At 40.6% G+C, this 26,587-nt stretch overlaps 1 protein-coding gene across 3 annotated transcripts in view; it reads right to left on the bottom strand.

Annotated features, from left to right (window-relative positions):
* The window catches only part of ATXN7L1 (ataxin 7 like 1), a 119,444-nt gene extending 93,272 nt beyond the window's left edge, over positions 1 to 26,172 (bottom strand). The window contains exons 1-2 of one of the 3 annotated variants that reach the window (XM_075081380.1): positions 25,879 to 26,172; positions 25,264 to 25,332 (exon numbers count right to left, since the gene is read on the bottom strand). In XM_075081380.1, the coding sequence (XP_074937481.1) occupies positions 25,264 to 25,332; positions 25,879 to 25,993 (184 nt within the window). In that variant the 5' untranslated portion in view covers positions 25,994 to 26,172. The remainder of the gene's footprint in view (positions 1 to 25,263; positions 25,333 to 25,878) is intronic. The other 2 variants (XM_075081382.1, XM_075081381.1) reach the window with 2 other exon arrangements.
* Positions 26,173 to 26,587: the final 415 nt, after the last annotated feature.

Raw genomic sequence — 26,587 nt, 5'->3', positions numbered from 1 at the left:
CCCTATAAAGGAGCAAACTCTGCTATCAAGACACACTCATGAGATTCACTACCATTAGATAAGAGAAAAATGAATTCTTTTGTTGTTGTTGCTACATCAGGCAAAAAATGCCTTAAGAAACTTGAGCTTTTACCAACTAAAGAATGAGAAAAAGAAACTGTAAGTATTTCCCCTATGAAATATCAGGAGATTTTAGTTCTGAAGACTTAAAAAAAATTTACAGAGTGAGTTTAAAGAAACCTGCCCATCTAGTAGTACTGAAACAGCAAAGGAAAGAAATGAAAAAGCAATGGAAGACATGTTATTTGTGTATGTCAAAAAAAAATAATCTTCTGCACTTGTTATGCTTCACAGTATCTACTCATAATACAAATCATCAGTTTAATATTGTCACTCAAAGGCATACACATTAATATAATAAAAGCTATTAATGGGGCTCTTTCCTTTTAATGAAAGAAAAAAGTAGTTTATTAGTTCAATCACGTTATTGTTCTATTTCAATTTCTGCCACACTGAATACTGCACAAATCATATTCTGACCTGCACCTATTTAATTCTCACTATTTAACAAACAAAAAATTATGCAACAATTTCATTTTCACATTCTTAAACAGAGACTTAGAAAAGCTCCAGTTGTCATTGGAGCTGGCTTGTTTGTTTGTTTCCTGGACAGGAGAAAAAGGAGGCTTTTAGGGAATGAACTACTCAAAATACAGAACAATAACTGTTTTTCCTAATTTTGATCTTAAGTATATGACTACTCCAAGAATCTTTCCAGCTCACTCTTCTTCACAACGTTACCTCACTTTTCACTATTTGGCAGCAGCAATGACTTACTAGTACTTGGTTAGTACTTCAGGGGGTAACTCAAATACCACAAGGTAGCACTTCTAAGCTTGAAAAGTCTTTCTTTTTAAAGGAAGATCACTGCATGAAATCAAGAATCAGCAGGCTGATTCAGATCTTGAGATGTGCTACACTGACAGAAAAAGTAAGAATATTTTACAGCCATTTGACAGTAGAGGTAGCGAGCCTGCTTCTCAGTGCAGCCCCTTGAGTCCAGTTTCCATGCAATGGGTACGCTGCAGCTTCATTGCTCTTGGCACTTCACTGAGGTTAGGATGCAAAGGGCTCAGCCATTTTTACTGGGGAGCTAAGAACATCCTAGGGACATGCACAAAGAAAACTGTGCCAAGATTAAAGTAAGCTGCTGAAAACGGGTCTGCCCAGTGACTGTCACAGATTCTCGGCACAAACATGCGAAAGGTCAGCAACACCTTTTGCTGACATGACCTGGTCCCAAAAGTGATGCTTTCACCAGCACCCAGCTTCCTAGATTAATCTCATCCACCTAACAGCTCACTGACATGAGTGGACCACTTAACACTTCTTATGCTGCAGCCTGATGCCTGTCAACTTTGCTTAGAAGGAATCTCCCTTCCAGCATCATACTATTCTGAGGATTTGGGTGTAGCAAAGCAATTGTTCATTTATTTCTGAGGATTTTGGTGTAGCAAAGCAGTTATTAATTTATTTCACCCAGTATTACAGTGTTGTGCTGGCTCTGCAACAGTTAAAATCCAACAAAACAGTTCTGTTTAAAGACTGATTCTTCATGTGTTTAGAATCGATGTTTTTTCAGCTTTTCTTCAAGGCTGCTGTGCTTCCTAGTACCCCATGATTTACCTAATTGTAGGATCATTGGAACAAGAGGCTTCCTAGACAGAGTCCAAGACACAGCTTTTCAGAGACAGTCTCAATTCTCTGGCACTCACCTGGCTTCAGCAGCAATAGCACCTTGAATAGACAATAGAAAAAGGAGATACAGAAGGAAAAATGCACTGCTTTGAGTCATGCATTTAAGGTACACTCCAGCATCATAAAGCAGTAACGAGTCATCAAGTTTCATGGAGGGAGACCACTTATGAAACCTTTTCACCACCCCCATTAAACAAAACTATCCTCCACACTATTACAAGGAGCAAACCTTACCCCCATTTACTGTAACAGTATGGGTCCTTGGAGGGCTGTTATTAATTACTGCACAATCCAACAGACAGGACAGCAGACAAAGGAGGAGCCAAACCCTGCATTCCTTCATCATCTACTGGGAAAACTTTTAGCCAAATTTCTTGAATTTTTAGTGTCCTTCCCTGTACATGAGGAGGAATTATGTACATTGTAACTCCTAATTAAACACTTGAAAATTAATTGATGAATTGAATCACACAAGAAAAATAAGTATAACCATTATTATACATATCTTAACATATGTTAACACCTCATCTGCAAGTTTATGTGATAGTTACAATGACGTAAGTGACAGCTAATTCCTATCACAACATTTCATCTGGAAAAAACTCACTGGAATTACTACTCTTCCAAAAGACTGAGTTCAACAAAATTCAGCTTCTAAAAAAAAAACCAGAAAATAGCTTACGCACGGTACAGCAGCCATGCGAATGAACATCTGTCCACTGAGAATTGTTTGTAGTTCCACTTGAAGAACATGCATCAAGGATCGGAAGCAAACTCCGAACGGCTTGTGTGAGCTAAAGCTGCTTCGTTGTGAAAGGGGTATATACATATCTTGAGGGATGCAGCATATCTCAATGCAGGACTGCACTGTGTACACTGTTGCAGTGCCAGACCTGTGCAACGCACCTGCCTCAGGTATCTTAGCAGAAGTTGGGTGAGAGATAAATGTGGTACATGGATTTAATGAAGGGTAAATGAAAATAACTTCAGACAGAATCACTATTCTAACCAAAAGAGGCTATGAAATTCTTTGTTAAGGAGGCTAAATATCTGAGCATAGAAAAAAAATGCAGTATGCACTAACACCCCACTCAGCACAGTACAAGCAATGACCATATACACCTGCAAAGTGCATATTTGGAGTACACTCACAAAACCTCCAGCTTCCTTCTGACTCTCCTGTTTGATAGACATGTGAGTTTTGTTGAACTCTGTATCTGAATGGCAGGAGACACCACTGGCTAATGTAAACTCCCTGTTAATGAAGCTTCTGTAAATGATCTCTCCAACTACTCTGCAGTTAAATACCATCCTGTTTCTGACACCACACACACAGTCTTTCCAACAACAAGGATATTCTGTAGTTATCAGAGCAGAAAGGCTGAACAGTCCATTAAATTTTTTTCAAGCATTCATGATAGTAAGCATCTGCCTAAGGATAACTCTTAAACCCAGAATACATTTTCTTCCACAATGTTAAAATATAAGTAATCTTCAAAGCTTCTATCATAGGCAGAGGGTTCCTAAACAAGTTTCATACCTCCAAGTGCATTTACTCTTTTAAGTCTCCAAGTTCAAGTGCAGTACATCATTTGATACTTAAACAGAGTCAAATGGCCACACTTTAAAACTTGTGTCTCAGTTGTGAGCATTAAAAATTTGTCAAGAATCTTTTCAGTTTATAAAACTGAACTCTCTTTTTGATTTGATTAGAACATGTTTCTGCAATCTAAAAAGCCACCAAGAGCTGTAAAAAAAATCACTACGTGGAAGCACATATTCTGAGTAAGTTCCTAGGATGCATAGTTACCGCATGACTACACAATAGAATTAAGGCAGTCTGGATACCTTACCTATAATTTTCTTTACTGGTTTAATGAGTTTCTTTAATGTCTGAAATATCACTTTATAACATTATCACTCATTACCTATATTTGCAATACTTAAAGGATACTTGCAGCGTCACTTTAACTATTAAAAAATATTGTAATATTACATTTTCAACAGTTTTATGTTAGTGACTGACAATAAAAAGAGGTTTTTTTTTCTTCCTCACTGTATCATCCTAAACTCTTCATAAACACAAATCAGAACTTGCTAATTACAATTCTATTTCTTTATCACTTAAGTGGAAGCTGTTTTCATTTCATGAACCAGCTGAATTTTACAGCTAATACAACCCAAGTCATCAGCTATTAAACTGAACAACAATACATTAACAATTTCAATGGAAAACATGGGCATAACTAAGATCCAATCCTAGATTCAAAATCTTAGTCTATAAGTGCACATACATAAAGTGGGAAGATTTAGTTTCATCTAAGAGTTACATTTTACAGCAAGGAGAATTTTGCAACTATCTACCACTTACAGTTCAGAAGCTGGCCATTTGGCCATTCACAATTAATTTATTTTCATTCAGTATCAACAGGGTATCTACCAGAAATGAACAGATGACAACTCCCCTTGCCAAAGGAAGGAGGGGAGGGAAAAAAAAAAAAAAGAAAAAAAAAAGGGAGCAAGCATGAAAAAGACATTATAATACAATAAAAATCACGAGTAATCATTCATGCCTAGTTAATTATCAAAACGTGCCCCAATTCTTATTAAAATAACATAGCCATAGCTAGCTCACAATCACTGTTTACATTCCAAGATAATTTACAAGCGCTTTACAACTGCATGTTTCAATAACCTTACAAGGACTTTTATTCCTCTGTGGAAACAGAGCATTACAAAATGTCAAACTTGTTGCAAAACCGCTGATGAAATTGTGAATAAAATCATCTCTGCTAAATTCCACCAAAAAGATAAGCTATACAAAAAAGAATTAAAGCATTCCTCCCATGTGAATATTTCTCTCTGAAAAAAAAAAAGATATTTGAAAATTTACATAAATAATACAGGACTATTTTTTCCAGTTCTATCATCAACTGTTACTTCACACACTGGAATCGTATTTCACCTTAATAAAGTTACAGAGCAAAAGCGCCAATGCCTAAACTTATATTTTAATGACTGGGTTACTGTATTATCATAATGATAGCTGCATACAAGGATATAACAATCTTCTTCAGTGACATGCACTGATTTGACCGCGTGGCTTTCAATTACATTCAGAAGACTTCTAGATTTTATAATCTCCCAACATAAATGAAAAAGGATTATTCTCATTTTCAAAATAGTCAATATTCTGAACATATAAGAAAGGTTTTTGGACACGTAAGGTGAACAAGATCATCCATAATGGGAGCTATCCCGCTGTTAATGAAAACTTTGCCCTCTATTTTGCCATGCAGAGTGCTGAACACACATTCCAAAGGAACTGTGAGCCATCAGTAGCCCAGACACCATCAGAACTCGGGACACTCTAAGCAAACAAAAACTTAATCATTTACCACACTTCTTGATTCCTTCAAACAGATTCTGGCAATTTGCAAGCTCCCATAGTATTCCCATTAGGCATATCTGAAGCACTTACACATAAAGGAAATTAGGCAAGAGGGCACGCTACTAGCCAGGACACATCCCCTGAAACTTCAGAAGATACACTCCCAGAACTCTACCACAGTACAAAATCCCCCCACTCCTCTTTCCTACCCTTCTTCTCCATGGTAATTTCCTCTCATCTCTAGCCCTCTGCGCCCTTTCACCTGCCCAAACCCCTCTAATTAAAAGCAAACCTATGGCAGAAAATGCCTGGAGCAACTCAAAACCAAGTAAAAGAAGATATCATACACAACAGCAAGTTCCTTGCTGCAAAACGTCTCTCTGAATGAACCAACTCCATAGGAGCACTCTGAGTCAGTTTATTCTCATCAAAAGAAAATAATGAACTGATATACGCTAAAGTGAAGAAAAGCCTCCTTCAAGCTATGGAACATACACAGTAACATCAAATTGCTACTCTGCCAACCACTTGGATCTAAGAGCAAATTCTGAGGAAAGAAAACCCCACAATTCAAAACTATCTGAGGCTTCAACAGACAGGTTAGTAAAGTGCAGTCCACAGATATTCCTGTATAAATAATACACTCCGAGGCAAGGTTTGCCAGTGCTGTCTGGACAGAGACCTGGATTTTGCTAAGTATCTAAATTTGTTTGACTGCAAGTACAGCAAAATTTTAAACATGACAAAAGAAAACAACAACAACAAAGCAACACAACTATTCTAATGACAAAATTTCTTCCATAAGATAGCCCAATAAGACCGGCCCACTCTGGAGAGATATGGAAAAGCAGTTTTTCTCTCCTCAGACAAAGGAAGAATTAAAACTTAACTTGCCAGCAGCACTGTAAAGCTGTGGCTGGACTCAGTCTCCAAGTTCAGTATGTACCTGGTCTTCCATTACCCTGCTGTTCATAAAAATATCAATGGTTACTCAAAGTAAGGCAAAGGGGGATGTGGCCTCTGTACAGGTGCAACTAGCTACACTGTGTAAATAACAAGATAGAGGTCTTTGGGGAATGTTATTGAAAATATGCCATTTGCTGCAATTATAAGCAGCAATTTTTTTTTTACTCACCTCAGCCTCATACAATCTCTCAATGAGGATGCATCCAAGCAAAGCACTCCAGCAACACAAATGGAAGTTTATCCTATGTTTGGAGCAAGTCACTTTCCCTCTCCATGTTTCTGTTTCTCCATCTGTGACACTTCACAGAAAGCTTGAGAGGTGTAATTTATTAGCAGCCGGCCAAGTGCTTTAGACAAGTATGTTACTAAAGCATTAGAACTGTGTTCACTGGTTCTGAAAGGGTAAACCATCAGTCAAACCAAAATAAAACCAACAGTATCCTTAAAAGAAGGCTATGCTTTTTAAACGCAGAAGTACCATGTTTATCTTATTTGCCTTAATAGAAAAAAAATCTCCAGACTTTAGGTATTTTATTATAGTAGGGCACCAGAGATCCGACTTTCTTCTGAACCCCCTTTCCCTCTGTTTACTGTTACCCTTCTGAAGGAGGTGATAAGCAGAGAGAAACAAACCGGTAGCGCCAAATGAAAGCAACACGTGCCCAACCAGATTCACTGTCCCCAGGCCACAGGGGAAGACCTCTACACACCAAGGCCCGTCAGCAATCTTTAACTGACGGCAGATGTCAACTACAGCTGTCTGATCAGGGCAGAAAACAGTCTGGCTGCTAATACAGATAAGGGCAAATTGTTCCCAACACCTGCAAAAGACAATATATTAGGTACTGGCAGTGAACACTGTTTAAGCACTAGGCTTCTTTCAAAGCAGTATCCATGTGGAAGTTTTTATATCTACACAAACCCAAGGTTCAGGCTTGCACTCTTTTGTAAATGTTGCTTTTGCTGCAGTATCACTGAGAGAATTCTCATGAAGCCATCCCTGGCAAGAGGAACAACCCAGTTAAAATACTGACAATGGACAAGGATCATCTAAAAATACTGACTACATAATACAGACACATATTGACCAACTCTCAAACACTAGTTCCACTTGAGAGTATATGATATATACTTTTGATAGCTAAAACCAGTTGCTTTAAAAGAAACAGCTGCATCAAAACAAGAAATCCAAAAGAGAGACAGCTAAATAACAGTACTGACTTCTTGTAATTTTCAAATTATTAAAAACATGAATAGCCAAATAAAACAAATATTCTTCAATGCATCACAAATTAAAAACACCTTTCATTTAGGAAAAAAAATCCCCAGCACACTGTATAAGATTTATAACATCAGATGAAGGAATGTAACTGACGCCTTGAAAGAAGGTAATTTTGAATCACCAGATACTTAGAAAAATCTCAAAACCCAAAAGCAAACGTGATTACAGAGAATTTTCTAAATATATGAATATACGTATACATATATACATATATTTTTAGGATATCTGCTGTAATCTGTCTGTAGATTTTCAGCATACAAATATGGCAACGCTGCAGTGCCATCCTTCATCTTGTTCTTGCTAACCTTTTTGTGTGCTTTAGATCTTTTTCAGACTGCAAATGCGTATTTGTACTGCACTTTGCTGCTGGTTTAGCCAGCAGTTTAAAAGATGGCCTGACGCAGCTGTCAGGACTGTGCACTAGCTCTCTGCATCCCTAAGCTCCCACATCAGCACGAAGTGTTTCAGTCCCACACTTCCAACTCCACACTGCAGAATCTCCTCTGCCTATAGCATCCTGAAGAGTCACTACAGTAAAAGTAACATTTTTTCCTCCTGACAGGTCAGTGTGGCTCGCTCTCAGCAGGTGACTGGCAGCAATAAAGTAGAGTTTCAGTTCAATCAGATGTACAGAGATGGAAGCACTCCTCTCCTGGAGCTGGCATCTGACCTATGTGCCATATCAAGTACATACTGTTTAGCAAGAGCTAACAGGCTTCTTCACATCACTGCCATTCAGGACAGGAACTCTTCTGGTGTGAGTGACTGCTGTCATTTGTCTCCTGCAGAAACACACCTTGACATTTTGGTAAAGGAAGCGGGGAAGAGAGGAAGCGCTTCTTCATAATCAATAGACATCAAATGGAAATGCATGGTTCAAGATGCCCTGCTTTTTGATCGGCAGGACACCGACATGAAAAGCCAAGGGAATACCCAGAATGGTTTGGTGCCATCACGTGCTATATGAGGCTCTGAAGCTCTGCAGCTTGTTTCTCCTGAAGCAAGCACTTTTGGAAGATGACAGTCCTGATCCATTTAGACTTTGAGACCTTGTCATGACAATCTAGAGCATGATTTTTTCAACATGGACCTTGCTCCTGCAGAAGGCAAATGAGAAATAAGAACTTTGGTGCTGTTAACTTCCAGCTTGAATAACAGCCATGAGGAACACTACCCAAGGTGAAGCCTTGAGCTTTCTACAGTACCATGCAGTTTCTGTACATTTTAAAGACCTTTATCTGACAGCAATAGTGAGATAGATCTGCCTAATATACAGCCCATCAAACCACTGGCTTGGCTGGTCACACCATGCAGGTAGAATAACTTTATCTGACTGCTTCCTCCAGTTTTTAATGAGTCTGTCCCTACCGCAGGGTATCAGTCTCCTTGAACTCCTGCTTTCAGATTAGAAATTACCCTTTTTAGTGCCTTATGTCAAAGCAAATATAATCTTTTGTTGTTGTATCTGCCATAGCCTCAAATACTATTTACCTGAATGCAGGTATGGATTAAATGATGCTGTGAAGGTTAAGTAAACCAATCATCTGCTTGATCTTAGCATGGTTGTTAGTATTCTGCAGAGAATACTGGCCTAACAGTAGATCCTGGCCTAATCCAACATTTGTGAAATGGTGGATAGAGGGATCTACATAGTGAAAGGACCATGACAGGGACAGTCAGTCCAAACATTCAGTCCAGCTCACTACACAGGTAACACACTAAAGGTGACTCCAAGTGTAAACTTCTAAATATTTTGTAACTACTCAGCTAAGAACTGATGGATCAGACACCCTATCAAGCTGTACCACCTTGTCACAGGCAGCAACAAGGTACCAAGGAAGATTCCAATTCCCTGGACCTTTAGAACCCCCTCATGGTGCTACTAACAAGGTAGCACAGGGCATGTGTGACCCTGTACATTCCCAACCAGAAACAGCCTGAGCTCACGCACAGAGAATTCACATGGGTCTAGAACAGAACACACACTGATACACATTTGGAGCAAACCTCATCATCTAATCCAGTTTGTTTCAGCCTTTCCAGCTGCAGAAAAACAGTCAAAGAAAGAAACGAAAAATCACCTATTCCGCAGTCCTGAAATTCTCTAGTTTTTGTAGGGTGTATAAGCCCAAAAACCCAGCATTTCATAAAAATAAATCCAACATTGCATATTTTCTTTTTTAGAACCTCAGTTTATGCTGCCTTCTTTTACAAGTTTTTGGAGGCAGCAATACTGGTAAGGGGAAGAGGGAGAAGAATTTGTAAACTTGAGATACAGCACATTTGCTTTCCAGTTATTTTGTATACAGTGCTTATACAGGACCACCAACACTGGGGAAACCTCTGAAAGTCTGTCTTCACTTAAAGTAAGTTAGGTTCTTCCTTTAACCCCACATATACAACATCTCTCATCTACGTTGAACAATACCTTAAATCAGCATTGACTGGCCTTGCTGTGGGCGTAACCAAGAGAAAAGGTGACCCTTTTGCTCAGACTGGTGATGATTTTACAACAAAGAGGCAAACTAAATGATGCAAGTGCTAATGTCCTTCAAAAGATTCCTACTATTTCTTTTGCAAAACCAGGACAAAAATTGTTCTGACACAATTCATTAGAAATTACAGAGCCTCTAACCTTACATAAAGATTGACCTGCTATGTCCTCATAAATCCATGGGCAAGAAGGCAGCACCAGGAAAAACATGTTAACAAAGGTTGCTTTGCAAACAAAGTAAAGCCAAAGAAGGTGTTCGGGCCCAGCTGTCAGTTACATGAACTTACAGTAAGAAGGCACAAACTATCTGCAATGCTTCCAAGAAGGCTAACTACTATATTGTTAAATGATTAAAATATGCTTAGAATTAATGACTGGAGGGATATTTGTGGTTTTGATTACCAGAAAAATATAAAGGAAGAATGGAAAGTGTTGCTTCCTCTTTTACCTGCTATTAAAGGACAGTCCCTTCTCACCCATCCTGCTGGAAGGCTGCTTTTTCGCTTTGGTCACCTCATCTTTCACATGAGCTTCTCTTTTAACAAAAAAAGCATTTAACATGTATGAAATCTTAGGGAGGAGAGGAATTAAGAACAAAAATCTTACGATCTGTACTGAATTTCTATGGTAAACAGGCCACGGAATATCAGCACATTATTCTAACTCAAACCCAAGCTTTCTGGCTGGCTAAAGAATCCTTCCTGGGAAAGCATGAGGGCCTTATGCAAGGATTTTGTGCAACAGAGGGTCTACTACATCCCTTGATAAGCTGTTCCTATTTAATTGTATCATTAGAAAAGCACACCTTATTTCTAGTCTGAACAGATCTAGCTTCAGCTTTCAGCCATGAGAATCCCCTTAATCTAGCTGACAAAGAACCATCTAACTGTCAGATACCTTTGCCCTGCCTAAGTACTTATAGATTTATCAGGTAGCCTCTACCGCCTGTTGATAAACTAAATAGATTGAGCTTCTTAAATCTTCCATTCTAAAGCTGATTATCCAGACCTCAAATTAATGTAGGTTTTTCTGAACTCCTTCCAACACCTGATGTGCACATCAGAACTGGGATACTGAGGTAAAGCTGTATAAAAAGCAGTAGTATTCACCTCCCTCCTACTCTCCCAGTCATGCACTTTCAGCCTTCTTCAAGACTGCTTTGCACAGGGAGTAATACTTAAATTAATCAACTGTCTACGGTAATTCTTCCTTCCCTACTTATATTCTAGATAGAAGTTCTTCCTTACACAACAAATTCAGAATGGACCATGACCAAATTTATTTCTGTTTGTTATAAAGAAAAATGTATGTATTTTTTAAACCCCAATTGCATAAGCTCTATGTATGATGGAATGTATGAATTCAGTGCCTGTGTTTTACAAGTGAAAAACTGCAGAGAAAAAGATTACGTTGCAATTGTGTAATAGTTACCCAACTTAAAGCCACCTCTTTAAACTACTATTTCATTCAATAAACTCGCCACTCCCAGCCTATTTTGCACTACGGCCTTCTGATGCTTGCTTGTATATTCACCTCTGGAGGTGCTGAGTTGCCACAGCAGATTTTATTTTCAGCAAAATCTAGTGGGCACAGAGAAAGATTGCTTCAGGCTAGAGGCAGTGTTCTACCAGACAAAAGGCAGAGCTGCAGGCTAGTCATAGCGGATTTGCTAATGTTATAAATCTATCCATGTAGGCAAAATTAATTGCCAGTTTTAATCTTCAATTATTACTGTATCGCCAGCTAGTTTCCCTTCCTATCTTGGATGAAAAAAGAACCCAAGTAAAATCACGAAATGTCTAGGCTGACCATTTCCACAAACAGAAACAAAAAAGCAAAGTGCCAAAAAAAAAAAATAATCACAACAACATTATAAGATTGCATCATATCTGGCAAAGTATAAATGGTCTTTACCAGCAGAGCAGGTGCAGAAAAGATGATGCTAGTGATGGAAAGGAGCAAGCAAACTAGCTTTTTGAGCAGTAACATAAAATTCTACTTTTAAGTAATTTTAGAATTATAGAAAAGCACCATACTAGTATTTGCGGTGACTTGCTAAGATATAGTGAAGTATTGTGGGGTTTTTTTTCTACAGTAAGAACCAGCCTATTCTCACAAACTTGGTTTAGGGAACTCTTCCTTGGTAGAAAGATTAACCCCAACAGAGACGGCAGTCTCTGATCACTACTTAATTTTAATGAGAAAAATTACGTGCCCATGGGAGCATTACCTTTTGGAAACCAGTAAACAGAGCACTTGTCAGTAAAGTCTGCCATGACCTCTCACAAGGAAAGGTAACGTGGTTTGGTCATTTTGCCTTTTTTTTGTGTGTGCGTAAATAAATACATTCTATGCACCTGTATTCTCTTTGTAACCTAGAAATAAGGTATTGTTCCCTTCCTTTCCATTCCAAATCATTATGCAGTAACATATTTCACTGAGGACTGGATTACACCCTATCACTACACAGTAGGCTTCCAGGGTTCTTTCGTTTAATTCCAATGCAGGTAGGATTAGGCGTTCAGCAACAGCCGTATTTGAGTTCAGATATGCCCCTGCCCCCTTTCAGTGACAAATGGATTAATTTCTGCACATAACTGGTTGAACACTTTTGGCCTTTTTCTGATGAAGGTGATCTATAAACATTACCAGTAGTCAGCTTGTTTGTTCTCATGATTTCTTCCCATTCATTCATTCCCTCTGCCTCTCCTCACACTGATAGGTGGGCTGGAGGCATGAATCACATTCCATATTTTTCCTCTGGATATATACACACTGTCCTGATTATTACTCAAAGCAGCTTTAAAACATGATTTTGAACACAGAGAAAGTCTCTCTCAACCACATAGCATTAAAATGAACAAGCTTTTAAAAGCACTTGTTCTGTGTGTTGTTTTTATAGTACTCTCTGCTTGCACACAGTATGTCAGAAATCTGCCATGAGAAGTCCACGTTCAAGGGGTTCTCCTGAAATAAATTCAAACTTCAGAGGAATCTGGACACAACAGACTCACGCTAAGGGTGAAAGTCCATAAGAGTCAAAACTGCTTAGAATTTTGCATGTCATTTATCCTCCAATCCTGTAATATATAAACAAATGGGCACAAAAATACAGAAGAAGAAGGAGGAGGAGTACGAAAGAATGACAAATGTTGCATACACAATGTATTCGTTTCTCTTCACTTTTTGCCTAGTATCAAAACTAGGGCACCATTCAAGAGAACAGATGAAGTTGAAGCCTAATAAAAAAAGGGAATGTTTAAGTATTTGGAGAATAGTGGGCATGTTTATGGAACAGAGTTAAGGAAGATAAATCTTAATCTTTCAATTTTTATGATATTTTTGCTGTCTGGCAATTAATATTAGTTTCACTTTCCAGCTCCAAAACAGCAAGACAATATTAACATGACAAATAAACTTCTCTCACTAGAAATCCGTTCTGTATGCTACCTTCTTGTGCACTATACTATCAGCTTTGATGCCTCCTTCCTCCACATCAACTAATTATTCTCTACCTCCTTCAAATTCCTCCTTAAAATAGCTGCCTGCATAAAATTTTTCAACATTCAGAGACCAATTTTTGTCTCCACAACACACACTGCTTATGGCTTTGTCTGAAGTGCTTTGTAAGCTCTCTGAAATATAGACCATATCTTACTGTTTTTTTAAAGCTACCACTTTTATATGTTACATCATTTGAACATGTTACACACCTCTCCAAAACTTTTCCAAATGTATACTTAATAACAAGGAATTAAAAAACAACCCACAAAACATTCACATTCACGATAAACTCTTACCTTCTAGGAAAGCAATAAAAGTTTACAATAGCTTTGATTTGCCAAAAAGCCTGGAAAACAGTCAGAATAGTGACAGGTATCTTGAAAAGCTGGAAACAATAATAAATGCCACAAAATAAAACTTGTAGCATTGCCTCCTTCAGAGATGCAGGTGAGAATATCTTTTTCTGATGAACAAGGAACCCAAAAATATGTAAAGCTGCATTACCCCTTTCAGAATCTAAATACCTACAGGGCTTGGTAACATTCACATCCAGTGTGCTGTGACTTATGAGAGAAGATGAAGAAAACTTACACCAAGCACAGAACGCACAAAGACTCTATGAAAAGCACTACACACACACCTCACAGTAATTTCAGGAAGTTAAACATTTTTCCTCCCATTTCTCCTTATATTTTTTCATTGCCATGCATTCAGTTTCTTAGTATATTTGACCAAGGTTCTCCAAGTCTTCTAAAAAGCCAAAAAATAAAACAAAAGCATGAATATAGATTAGAACCACAAAACTTTATGACAGAGCACAAAAAAAACCCAACCCTGAAAGACCCTGAAGAGAAAATCTGAAGACTTTTTTTCTTTTCTTTTTTTCTCTCAGTAACTCCACAAGACAATGTGTATAAGCTGTTGGGATGACTGAACATTAATAACACACAGGGACAAGCAGAAAGTTGCTTGGGAAAGGCAGGCAAGGTAGTGGGTAAAACATTTCAAGTCAAAGAATCAGCTCAACCCTCCATGCGTGAGCCAACAACTCTTTCCCACACCATTCTCTTCTTCCTGTCTCTTTCCTCACACAGATGTTTAGATCTACTAGAGAGACGCAAAAACCTGAGCTAACTTCTTAAACACTGAGGAGCCTGCATCATGAATGACTACCATTCCATGTAACACCTCAAAAATCATTAAGACCTACTTTCTCAGGAAAAAAAAAAAAAGTGCTGTATCATAAAGCATGCCTGCATGTAGCACATAGACAACAACAACCTTGCGTTGTCCTGGAAGACAAGCAAAAGCCATAAAATGACGTTTACTACAGCACCACGCCCAAGCTCTGATGATACACCCGGCACAGTACGACATTAGCCAGGGCCCAGTCCATGATAATGTAATCCTATGGCCTTGTCTTGGCTCTGGAAGAAAGAAGCAGAAGTCAGGATCAGTATGTGATGGATCAAATAGATGTGTTATCTACTTATGTTGCACTGCAAAGAACAGAACTACTGAGCTAGACACCAACAAGCTAACTACTTTCATGTCCATCATGCAATATAAGATATGCCAGTCACCAAAACATAGCAGCATTCTGCTGCCACAGCCATGGTCTACACAAGCTTCTCTCTCCTTGGAGAAATGGCAATATTCTCTCGATTTCTCCAAAATGCTGCTCCTCTTAAAGGCTTTCAACTTTCTCAAAGGCACATTATGGATTCAAGCATGGGGTTGTCAGAGAATGCAAACTGCTAGCAGTCTTCTCTCCAGTCATCTCCAAAAGAATCTTGCTTCTGAGAATCTGACCCAAAGGCTGACCTGGCATACACTGAACGGCATCAATTTACTCTCATTATTCCCATCTCATTATTTCTGATACTCAGTACTCTGTCCTCTTGCACAATGACACAATATTTTTTGCCCTTTTTCTTTCCACCCTTGACGGTTTTTGCTTCTCCTTCCCCCGACTAGGTCGAACTCCACCAATCCTGAACCCATGCTCCTCTTAGATACCCATTTTCTTCACTTTATTCTTGCCTGTCCTAGAATTTGCAGTGGAAAAGGAAACCAGTCTGGAAATAAGGTTATTGCACATTTTATCTCTCTCACTCCTGCTGCTTAGTAAGCTGTGCCATTCTTCCAGTTGAGCTGAACCCACACCTGCAATTTCAGCCTTTTTTCCTCCTACTTTTGACTCACTCCTCAAACCTTTTCTCTTGTATCCATTTCTTTCTCCACAATAGAATGCAAATATTTATTCCAAGAGAGAGCCAGAAAACATAATAATCATTTCACATTCTCCATTCCCACTCCCTTTCTCTTCCTTACAGCTCTCATTTCTTCCTATTACAATATATGCAAAACATCTGTCCCTCTCTTTCCACCTGCCTCACTCACATTGCCCCATACCTCACACCTTCTTCTTCCTCTTGCTCTGACAGAAGAGCAGGACAGCCAGTTGTACCTACGTTTGGAACTCTACCTCTGACCCCTTGCTTCTCTAACTACACCTCCCATTCTTTTTTCACCTCTAAGGTCATTATGAACTGTTTGATAACAAATTCCATTCCTAATTTGTCTGTAACTTCAGCCTGAACTCCCTTCAGCTCTCCCTTGCACTTCACTGAAATAATTTTCACTAAAGTGTCCAAAAACCTTTTATTTTTGCAACGTCCAAATAAGTTAATAAATTCCATCACCCATAACCTTTGTGCGTTCTTCACAAAAATGAAATGCATTTCTCCTTCTGAAGAATTCATTCTCCTTTTCTGACTTCCATGACTCCACCCTCTCCTGCTTCCCTTCATCCCCGTACCAACCCCTCCACAGGTCACTGGAAGGTTCCTTATTCCTCCTTCTGGTAAGGCTCCATTGAGCTATATCTTTTGTCCTTTCCCCTATGTCTCGGAATTTCATCCACAAACTCAGCTCCTAAGGAGGCAGGTCTCAAATAGAGCAGATTTATGTCTAAACAAAAAATCCCAGCCTGTCTTTCTGACACCTCTTGACACTGAGTAATTCTCAGCTTCAGCTCAATCGAGCTAGAACAGAACTTCAACCTCACCTCTCCCACCCTCTTTTCTCCACCTCCTTTCTTGACCACTGTGGGCATCATTATCATCTTGCCTATCATTCAGATATTAAATACTAAGTCATCTTTGACAATGACTTCCCTCTTGCTCCATTTATTCAGGCTATGTCTATATCTAAATGATTCTTCCCTTCTTGCACCAGTAGGACAAAGTCATCTCTAAACATCTTCAGAGTTAAAGGTTTGTCCGTCCGGGCCTTCATCTCACATTAGTTACCAAAACCTTCCTCTTTTTCACCTTGACAAACATTATCCTGCTTGTTCACACTGTTACAAAAGTTATTTCTTCTATATTGTCACACCATTATTGCCTCTGCATCCTTCTATGCACAACCCTCCATTCCATCTTTCAACACTGGAACGACTCATCATTGCTTTCCAGGCTCCTCTGCCTTACCTACACTCTGCTGCCCACACCCTACTTACTGTCACGCCATTAACTCGTATTTCTAGTTGGCTCACGATGTCATTATTCATTTACTAAGCTTTTAACAACCTGTCTGTATTTTCATTCAGGACAACTTCCACACTTGAGTAAGGATACCTTCCAAGCTCTTGTAAAACTACTTCACCACACTCCAAACATCACCTTAAAGCTCTCCTTGCCACAGTTCTAAGAAAGCTACTTTAGGCTAAAGCCTACCACTTACCATATTGAGCAACTACGTGCTTTTGTTTGTCAATATTAAAACTCCTGCTTTGTCATATATTAAAAAATTAGTTCTCTGAGGCACAAAAATTTCACAATACACACATGCACACACCCTTCCTCTCTGTGTCGGTACCCTTCACAGTAGTGTTTATTCTCTGATGGGGCTGCTATGCATTAAGATCATGCAAATAATAATAATACTGCCTCCCCATTCATGGCAGTAACAGATTAATTACTTATATTCATCCAGATGATTGTCCTCCGACTGTCTCCATTATCTGCCACAAACAACAAGGTTTTGGCTCTGTCAATGGTTGTTGTGGTGGCGTGGGTCCAACAAACTTTTCAGTTTAAATCATCAGTAGCATCCTGTCTCAATGAGACACAACCAAGAGCAACTTAAAAGAATAACTGGACATGCTAACTACCACTTGATAATCTATCTAATCTGGACAATCACAATACCTATTACAGGTTTAAAGACTAACATACATTATGATTTACACTTCTGTAGATCTCTCTTTCCATTCTGACCATTTTAGCTCAGCACAACAACAAGCTGAAGTCACCCTATTCTGCCACTGGAGAGGTCCATCCGTTTTGTCTTGGTAGAGAAGACACTTCTGATAAAGCAAACCTATCAACAACTATTACTTATATGATGTTAGCAGTGTTCAATTAAAATAGAGCTTCAAATTCCCAGTCTCTGCCCACCCCCTACCTCTAGCCCCCTGCAGCAGGAATAGGAAGAGAAAGAATAACGGGGCAGAAAACATCAAACACTGTATATTAGAGAAAAAATATAAACAAAAACAAAGAAAAGAGCATAGTGAAGATCACCACACAGAATCAAACCCCATGAACTCTTGCCCTTTGCCAGTCATTCTTACGTCTTGATGTTACTTCATCAGTCAGCCTTCTGTCTCTTCTGCTGAACACCTGCTCCAAGGGAACGGAAAGGGAAGCAAGCCTAAACCCCTTGTGTACTGTGTGCAGCTCTGTCACAATACAACTGTTTCCGTTTTACAGATGATTCAGGAGGGGCCTGGGGATTAACTGAAACTGCACCAGACATATATTGGTACCAGCGGCTGTGCAGAACCTAGACCTTTCGCCTTCAAGTTCTTTGCTACTTCTGGCTGATGCCCTTTCCAGTCTGGGAGAACTCCACTTTTTTGCGAAACACCACATATTTTATAAATGCATCCACACAGAAACCAAAAAGCAGCAAGACCAAGTAATTCTGAATTCTAATTGCTGTCAAGAATACAGATAAATAGGAAGATGTGTTGGGCTTAAGGGCTGTATTATTAACATAATTTAGTAAACTATGAAAGGAAATTGCTTAATAATAAACACAATATTTTGGAAGTAAAGATGACATCTCTATTTCTATTGAATGCAAGACCAAGAGCAATGCGAAAGCCCCCTTCTCCAGCAACATCAGTGGCTTTCAGGCATAACTTTTAATAAGCCATGCAACCAGTTATGACAAAACCACTCCCTCAAATCATCAACGTTCAGATGTAGAAAGGGACACAAAGAAGAAAAAGAGATAAACGCTGCATGCAGTAGCTGGTTTTCCTCTGCCCCACATGGGTCTTAAGTAACTGTGCTGGATTCCACCTCCAACCTGATTCAGCTTAGACAGCTGCACAGCACCACGATAAAAAATTGGATCATTTTACCCACATAACGTCTATCTTTCTTATCCAGCAAAAGAGCCCTCAGAGACTTCTTGCTATAGACTTTCTGAGACACCTCTGTCAAACTCCCTTACTGCATCACAACAGCATTCGCCACGGGTTTTTTGGCATTTAAATTACCTAAAGACACCAGCTTTACCCGGTATCTTGCATCATTAACTCCTGAATCAGCTTTTTCAAGGACAAGCCAAAGAACTTCTGCACCAAGTTGAACTTGGAAGACAGACAGATCTGGTAACTTAATCCACGCCCATATAAACTGAAAATCTTTCTTCCTAGTTATTCCAAAATTACTCTCAATAACAAGCTGTCACGGCACTCATATAACCTTATGGTGGAGTCAACTCAATGAAATACTCATATCTATATACTATTTTTACTGCAGGTGATCTTTCTTAATAACGCATACAGTGTTATAAAACTAAACTTTGACTACAACTATCAGAAACTTACACTTTCTGCATACATGACTCCTGTGATCCACAACTTAAACAAAACGTGACTTGAAACACATTTTCTATAGGATTTTCCACTGCTTCCATCTCGTACACCTCAGCCTTGGTTAAATGTCTAACATTTTTTGTCCCAAAGGTAAAGCAGAAACTGATTATACCCTAATTTTTAATTAAATGTGAACAAAAGGCCCATTTCAAGAAATTACTCCATTTCACAGTGGAAAACAGTTCAACTCTTGTGTAGCCTTTCTTTATACATGGAAACCTATATTTCATCTATCAACTATTAGCCACATACAGAAGCAGATCAACAAGAAAATACACGGTTTTGTATCTCAGTCAAAATTAGATACAAGAAGTCATTTCACTTTCTGTGGTGACAACTGGGCTTGGGGTACACTCTAGTGAACACGTCATTTCCCTCTTTCTCTCAAGTCCCGTTATAAATTACAACAAGTAGAAGTAATGTCAGGGACAGATCTTTAGTGACAGTGCTGTCAGTTGACAGAAAACCACGCATGGTTTCCCCACTAGCATCTAAAAGACGTACCTTAAACTACAGGAGAACTAACCTCTTAAGAATAATTGTTGCATAAATACTGGGAGAAGTGTCACCTGAATACCATCAAGATATGTGCCACCTAACAAAACCAGAATTTTTAAAGAAGTCATTTATCGAACAACAGTTTTAGATACATATTCAGAAACATCAAAATCCTGATTCAAAACACAGAATGTCTGATCAGAGAGCATCACCATTACTCCACTCTTTTTATCCAGTGTGTGGGCTGATGAACTAAAGGACAGGCTTCAGAAAACAACTATGAGGATAAACTACAATTCTGACTACGTTTCTGGGCACTATCATACATAATGTTTCATTCTTCCTCTGTCACCATTCCTTGAGACACATTAAACGAGGTGACAGCCACAACCAGGAGCCCCGCCACTCCCCTGCAGAAGCTGTCCATAGGAAAAAGGGAAAAAAACCCAGACTCAGCTATCATATACTAAACTGATCAGGCACTTGAACACCAGAATGCACACTAGAATTCAATCCCACTGTCACTTCCCATCCTAAAGAAAACCCTCATGAGGACCTTTGCTCACTACTCTTATTTCCAGCATAAAGGTAAGAATGGTAAGAAAAAGTCTCTCTTGACAACAGCCACACTTTTGTACCCTGCCAATTCCCAGTTCTTTCACTCATCAAGGTCCACCTGAATATTATATCTGTTTAAGAACCAGTATCTCTGGAAGACCTTATTAGCTTACAGGGAAGAGGAAGAAAATTATACAACATTCACCCCTCTCTTTCGCCCACTGCAAAACCAAAACCAACCCCAAATTACCAGCTAACATGGTCTAAATTCAATAACCTCACCTCTTTCTTTTGGGGTGTGTGTTTAAAACTTTGTTGTAATTTTCTTTCCTGCTCAGCCCTTTCCAGCATTCTCTCCCACCACAAAAAGGTGAAAGATGAAGGCAGCTAGGAAAACCAAGAATGTTATATGCTGAAGTTTTTGTTTGATGTTTTTAAAGGAGACAAACAGCACCACTGGCAAACCACTAGTAAACAAAAAAATAAATAATAATTTAAAAAATATCAACTCCAATCCCTATGCTTACATTAACCAGCTGTTTCTGTCGTCTTCTTTCACAATCTCCTCATAAATAATTTTAGTTCTCTTCCTCTTGCTTTTCATAAAGTAGAATGTTGTATGCTACATGCTTTTTTTTTTCTACAGAAGTGTTCCCTACCATCCCCCAACCTCCTTAACATCTTATTTGTCCATGAAGAATGATAAAATCATAAAGATATTTTTCTGAAGAATAAAAAAAATACTGAAAAAAAACCCAACCCCCTAACCAGTATCCCTTTAATTTTGTTCTGGTGTTGCCAAAGGATTTACCAAAAAAGCTTTCCATCAGATATTTCTGTGGGAAGTCAAAATAGGAAAAATATACTGTAAACAACTATCCAATAGATTTAAAACTCCAGTTTGCAGCCAGTAATCATCCAGTAAAATGGTCAAATTTTGGGCTGTCTAATAAGGATAGATAAACTTGAATTTTAACACAACATCAGAAAAACAGAATAGAATTTTTATGTAACATCCTTAATGCTAAACAATAATGAGTCAGTATGGTTAGTGAAAAGATTATCTAAGACAAAACACATACATCATCAGATTGAAACCTCAATAATATAAACTCACTGAACTGAGAAACTGAAGTTGACTATGACACCAAGTACCCAGATATAGATCTAAATCCTACAGGTCATATTCAACCCTGATGTAGTTCTTGAAGATACACAGGATACCTTTTGCTCCTTTACAGCCTGTGCCTACCTAGAAATACTCCCAGCACTTAATGCTTGCACATTTTCTAAACCAATTATTAACAGGAGTTCTGTACATAAGACAACAAAATTCACATTCTTCTATTTCCTTAAATGTTGTATAAAGTAAAACATATGCCTCTAAAATTAATCTAAAATCAGTTACAGGCTACGACTGATAACAAAAGATCACTGTATCTATCTCAGGCATACAGTTACTGTGACTTTTTACAGGACACACATTGTCAACTAAAATAAATTCCTTTTACTATGCATGCTGTGTACAAGAAAATCTTCAATTCTTCAAATATGCCAGTCAACTTTTTGAAATTCAATATAAATTCTAAAAGCTACTCCAATTCTGACAACCCGTCTTTTAACTAAGCCGGTTGGTTGGTAGTGATTTGTCAGATAAGTTACACAATACTGTTTCTGCTTCCTGATTAGATAAGCAGATAAGTTTTTTTCTTCTGGCACAAACATTTAGGCATGAAATTTTTCATTTTCTGTGAACACTTGCAACTTTGTAATCCCCTCTCCCCAAATACACATGCCAGTAAAAGTCAGCCATGGACATACTGCATTTGCTAAAGGAAAACATAAAGTAAGTATTAGCATACAAAAAGCAATTCCATCTACAAAGCTGAATAAATGTTCAGGAAATTTCTCTCCCTCTGCGCTGCCTACATGTACACGATAAAGGAAAGCAGTGAGCAATATTTCTACGCCTTTGCTTCTGCCCTAAAGATGGGGCAGAGGGGGCACGTGGCCTTAGTGCATCTCTTGCATTACAGAAATGAACAGCACAGCCAGACTGCGACCCCTCTGCCCAGGGATGCGCTAAGAAGTATCAACCACTTCGGCAGGCAGAGAGTTGGCAGTGTTTCTTTGCACTATCACCAGGGAATGCTGTCTCCCAGGTCCCTGCCTGGGTCAACAGGAGGAGGAAGAGCAGCCCATCGCTCTAAACACATCTAGTACACAACCAGAAAGGAGGCAGCAACATAGGGATGAAGCTATAGCTACAAGCATTTGTTGACACCTGACATGATTTTTTTTTCTACAAAACTAAAGTGAACCACCTTGGCATGGTCTGGAGGAGACCAGCATCTTCCCACCCCTGCCCCCCTCCATGCTCTCTGCAAAGAAAAGGATTTCTCTAGTCTTAAAAGGCTCCTTGCTTAACTGCTTACAAGGGAACAGCCACATGAATCCGGTCATATAAACTAAAGTTGACAAAATGCAGAAAAGTACTACAAGAAGTAAATGCGATGAGATCAGATTTTAACTGTCTTTATCAAACAGGACAGTAATTTTTGATACTTAAACCCTGTCCATCCATAACCCTCCAGTTACCTTTTTTACACACATAAAATCCGATTTCTGTAAGACACTGCTTACAATCTCCTGGCACCACAAATCCCAGAAGGCGGCCCACTCAAACAGATAAGATTGCAAAGGAAAATGAGTTGGGTTTGGTATTAAGACTTAACATGACCACAACCCTTGCCCATGAACAAAGCAAACAAAAAAAGTCAACAAGTCACACGACAGATGCGTGCAAATCAGAAAAAGTGCCAAGTGTTTCTGCAAGTACATGAGCAATGTTTTCTGCAGACCAATCTAACTCTTCAAATTTTTCCCCACCTTTACTAATAAGGACAGTGAGGCTCAAGGAAGATTTACAGTGGGTGTTCAGACAAACAGATGGGTGTGGTGAAAACCCCTGTATTAACAGACTGCTTAAGTGAATACAGTAGAAATATTTCAACACGTACTAAATTTAAACTTTGTGAAAGTTCTTTGGAAGTACTTGGAAGCAATGAAATTCCTAAAGCTTTTCATTTTCTAAATATAATAGTCAGTTTTGGTTTTTTAAACTAATAAATGCTTCACATCTGTTGCGATTATGACATCAGCAATGAAATCACAGTTTGGAAATAGTTTTTCCTGGATAGTGAGTTGGAATAGCGTTCCTTTGATGGAGTGTCTAACTGCCCCAAAACAGGCAATGAGAGACTAGAGCTGATAAGCTAAACTGAATCGTTCTAGGAAATAATCTGCATGTTAGGAATGTCTAAGGAGTAGGGATGCACTTAGATCTTTATATCTCAAGTAAGCTTGTAATAAGAAAGTGTGTTCAGGGACTTCTAGGTGCAAAACATTTTACCTCAACAAATTAAGCCCATTATGAAGGCCAAGCTCCAGTAGCAAAATTTCTGTTCAATTACTTCTGAATCAAACATATGCTCAATTTTACTGATAAACATACCAACTGTTTGAGCTTTGAACTTTTTACCTATAAACATACTACATGAAAACCCCAGTTCTGCTTCTAACTTATTTTGGGGCTGGCAAAATAGAGAGGTTCAGGCATGTAAGAATCAGGACAGGAACGCAATCAAGAGTGGCACCACTATAAAGGTCTTTCGAAAGGGAGGTTTTATGGTAGTTTAAATAATTCTATTTAACGTGTACTCCATGCAATTTTACAGTTTATCACACAAACCTATGTTACTGATTCTTTTTTCAAAAGTTATTTAGAAAACAGAAGATTCCTTTAAGCTGCCAAAAGGCTCAAAATTAAACACACGTGTAATGACAACTATGTTATAACAAGAAACTTAACATAATTTCAGAATATATATTATGTCATTACAGGTAATAATGGGATTTCTCTCAGCATCAGTAAGTCACACCAAGGTTTCACTATGATGGGATTGCTCATTATGAACTGACTTCACAAGAAATATTTCTCATGACAGAGGGGTTGTATATGTATACTGCCTTCTTAACAGAACAGAAGGAAACAGAAAGCTACTTGAAAGTATGTCCCAAACCATTTCACTAGCTGCATTAGGTGTTACCCCAGCATGATGTTAAGGAGACACGTCACAAACAGAATGTGTCAATTTGATTTGCCTACACTCAGCTCACCTCTTGCAAGTTTCTCCTCCTGCAACTAACAGAGCTGTGTCAGGCACCGCATATTAGCAAACACCATTAGCCTAGAATTTGCCTGTTCGTACCAGAAAACCTGATGGCCCAAAAAAACCATTATATTTGGTTTTGCATAATATGCATGGCTTAGCCTCACGTAAGATAGCATTAGATGTTGGTCATGCTCAGCGGTGAGAATGAAAGAATAAAATGCGACTTAAGCTAAAGTGAATGAACTCAAAGATCAAAACAGACCATTTCTCTCCACGAGTGAAAATGTTTTTCACTACAGTCTCCAATGATAATATAATGCTTAAAGTTGATGCATGGGTTTATATGCTTATCTTCACACAGAGGCAGGTGAAGCATTGCACCATGAAAGGAACGGGTCTTCAAAAAAAAAATCCAATATGGCCACTGATGTGTAGTTGTCTTTTGACTTAAAATTGCCTTATCTTCTACCATGTCTGTCAATTGCACGCATACACCTGTTATACTCGTACTTCAAAGTAGTTGACACAGTGACAGTCATCTGTGTGTATCCAACCCTGAAACATTCTTCATGGCAGAGAGATCCACATGCTATTAGACTACTCTGTCAAGGCCAAACCACAGTCATCCACAGCCACCAAGAGACAAACAGGTAGAGAGGTGTGCCAGCACTATCCACTTACCTTCTTTATTAAGCCTCATAACCTCCCTGCTTTTTCCACCCTCCTTTCCAGTCTCTTCTAGATCTACACCTGCAGAAGAGAAGCAGAGTCAGGAAGCACCGAGGGCCAAGAGGTGTGCATTTATTGTTTGGCGGGGAGGGGAGGAGAGGTGAGGAGGTGAGCGGTGTTTCTATTTGCAACAGCAAAAGCACAATGGTCGGAGCATCTGCCAGTGAGCGGAACCGCCGGGCCCCCCGCGGCAGCACCCTCCGGCCCCCCCCCCCCCCTCCCCGCCCCGCAGCATCCTCCAGCCCCTCCGCGCCGCGCATCCTCCCCCTCGCCCCCTTCCCCCACCGCGGCGCCGGCCCAGCGGCAGAGCACCCTCCGCGCCGCGGGGCAGCGGAACGGCGCGGCGTGCGCCAGCGCCTCCCGCACACATGGCACCGGGGGCTCGGCGCGTCAGCTGAGCGCCCGGGGGGGCGGCACCTCCCGCCCCTCCGCGCCGCGCGGGCCCGGGAGCGGGGAGGGAGGTGGGGGCGGCCCAGCCGGGCCCCGGGCCCCCGGCCCCGCCGCCGTTGCGTGCGCTCCGGGGGAGGGGAGCGGCGTGCCGAGCCGCGGGCCGGTCCCTGCCCTTACTGTGCGGGGGGGCGGCGCCGTGCGCGTGCGGGGGGGCGGCCTCCCGCACCCAGGCGGCCCAGGGCTGGCCCAGGAACGCCTCGGGACTGGGCACGGGCCGCTCCAGGGCCGCCATGGCGCCGCGCCTGCTCCTGCCTCCTTGTTGCTTTTCCCGTTTCCTTCGGCGGCGGCGGCGAGCGAGCGAGCGAGACACGGGATTCGAGAACGCCGCACGTCATCCTCGGGACGTTCCGCCGCCCACACGGGGGTAGTGTCAGCCCCTGCTCCCTATCAGATCGGGCTCCCCACCGCCCAGCGCGCATGCCCGCGGCCCCCGCGCCTGCGCGCTGCGCCCCGCGACGCCGCCGGCAGCCGGGCCTGCCGCCCGCCGCGAGGGGGGCGCGGGGCCCGCGGCGCCCCTGCGCTGCCCCTCCGCGGCCTGGCCCGACTAGGCTCGGCTCGCCTCGCCTAGGCTCGACTTGGCCCGGCCCTGCCCGGCGGAGCCATCGCCGCCGCCACGGAGCGGAGCGGGGCCGGCGGCCGAAGAGCCTCGCCGGGAAGGCAGCCGCTGGCGTTGCGCGCCCCGGGGTTTGCGCGCCCCGCGCCTCGCAGCGCCCCGCAGTAAGTCCGTGGGACGCGCTTTCGGTAATTGCGGCACGGCCCCCGCGCCCCGGGCCGGCTCGGCCCCTAAACGGTCCCGGATTGTGGTGTCGGGGTTCCCCCTCCCCCG

Source organism: Phalacrocorax aristotelis, chromosome 1, assembly GCF_949628215.1.
Source record: "Phalacrocorax aristotelis chromosome 1, bGulAri2.1, whole genome shotgun sequence".
NCBI classification, from domain to species: Eukaryota; Metazoa; Chordata; class Aves; order Suliformes; family Phalacrocoracidae; genus Phalacrocorax; species Phalacrocorax aristotelis.
The sequence above is the reverse complement of the archived record's forward strand: the minus strand, read 5'-3'. Positions and strand labels throughout refer to the sequence as shown.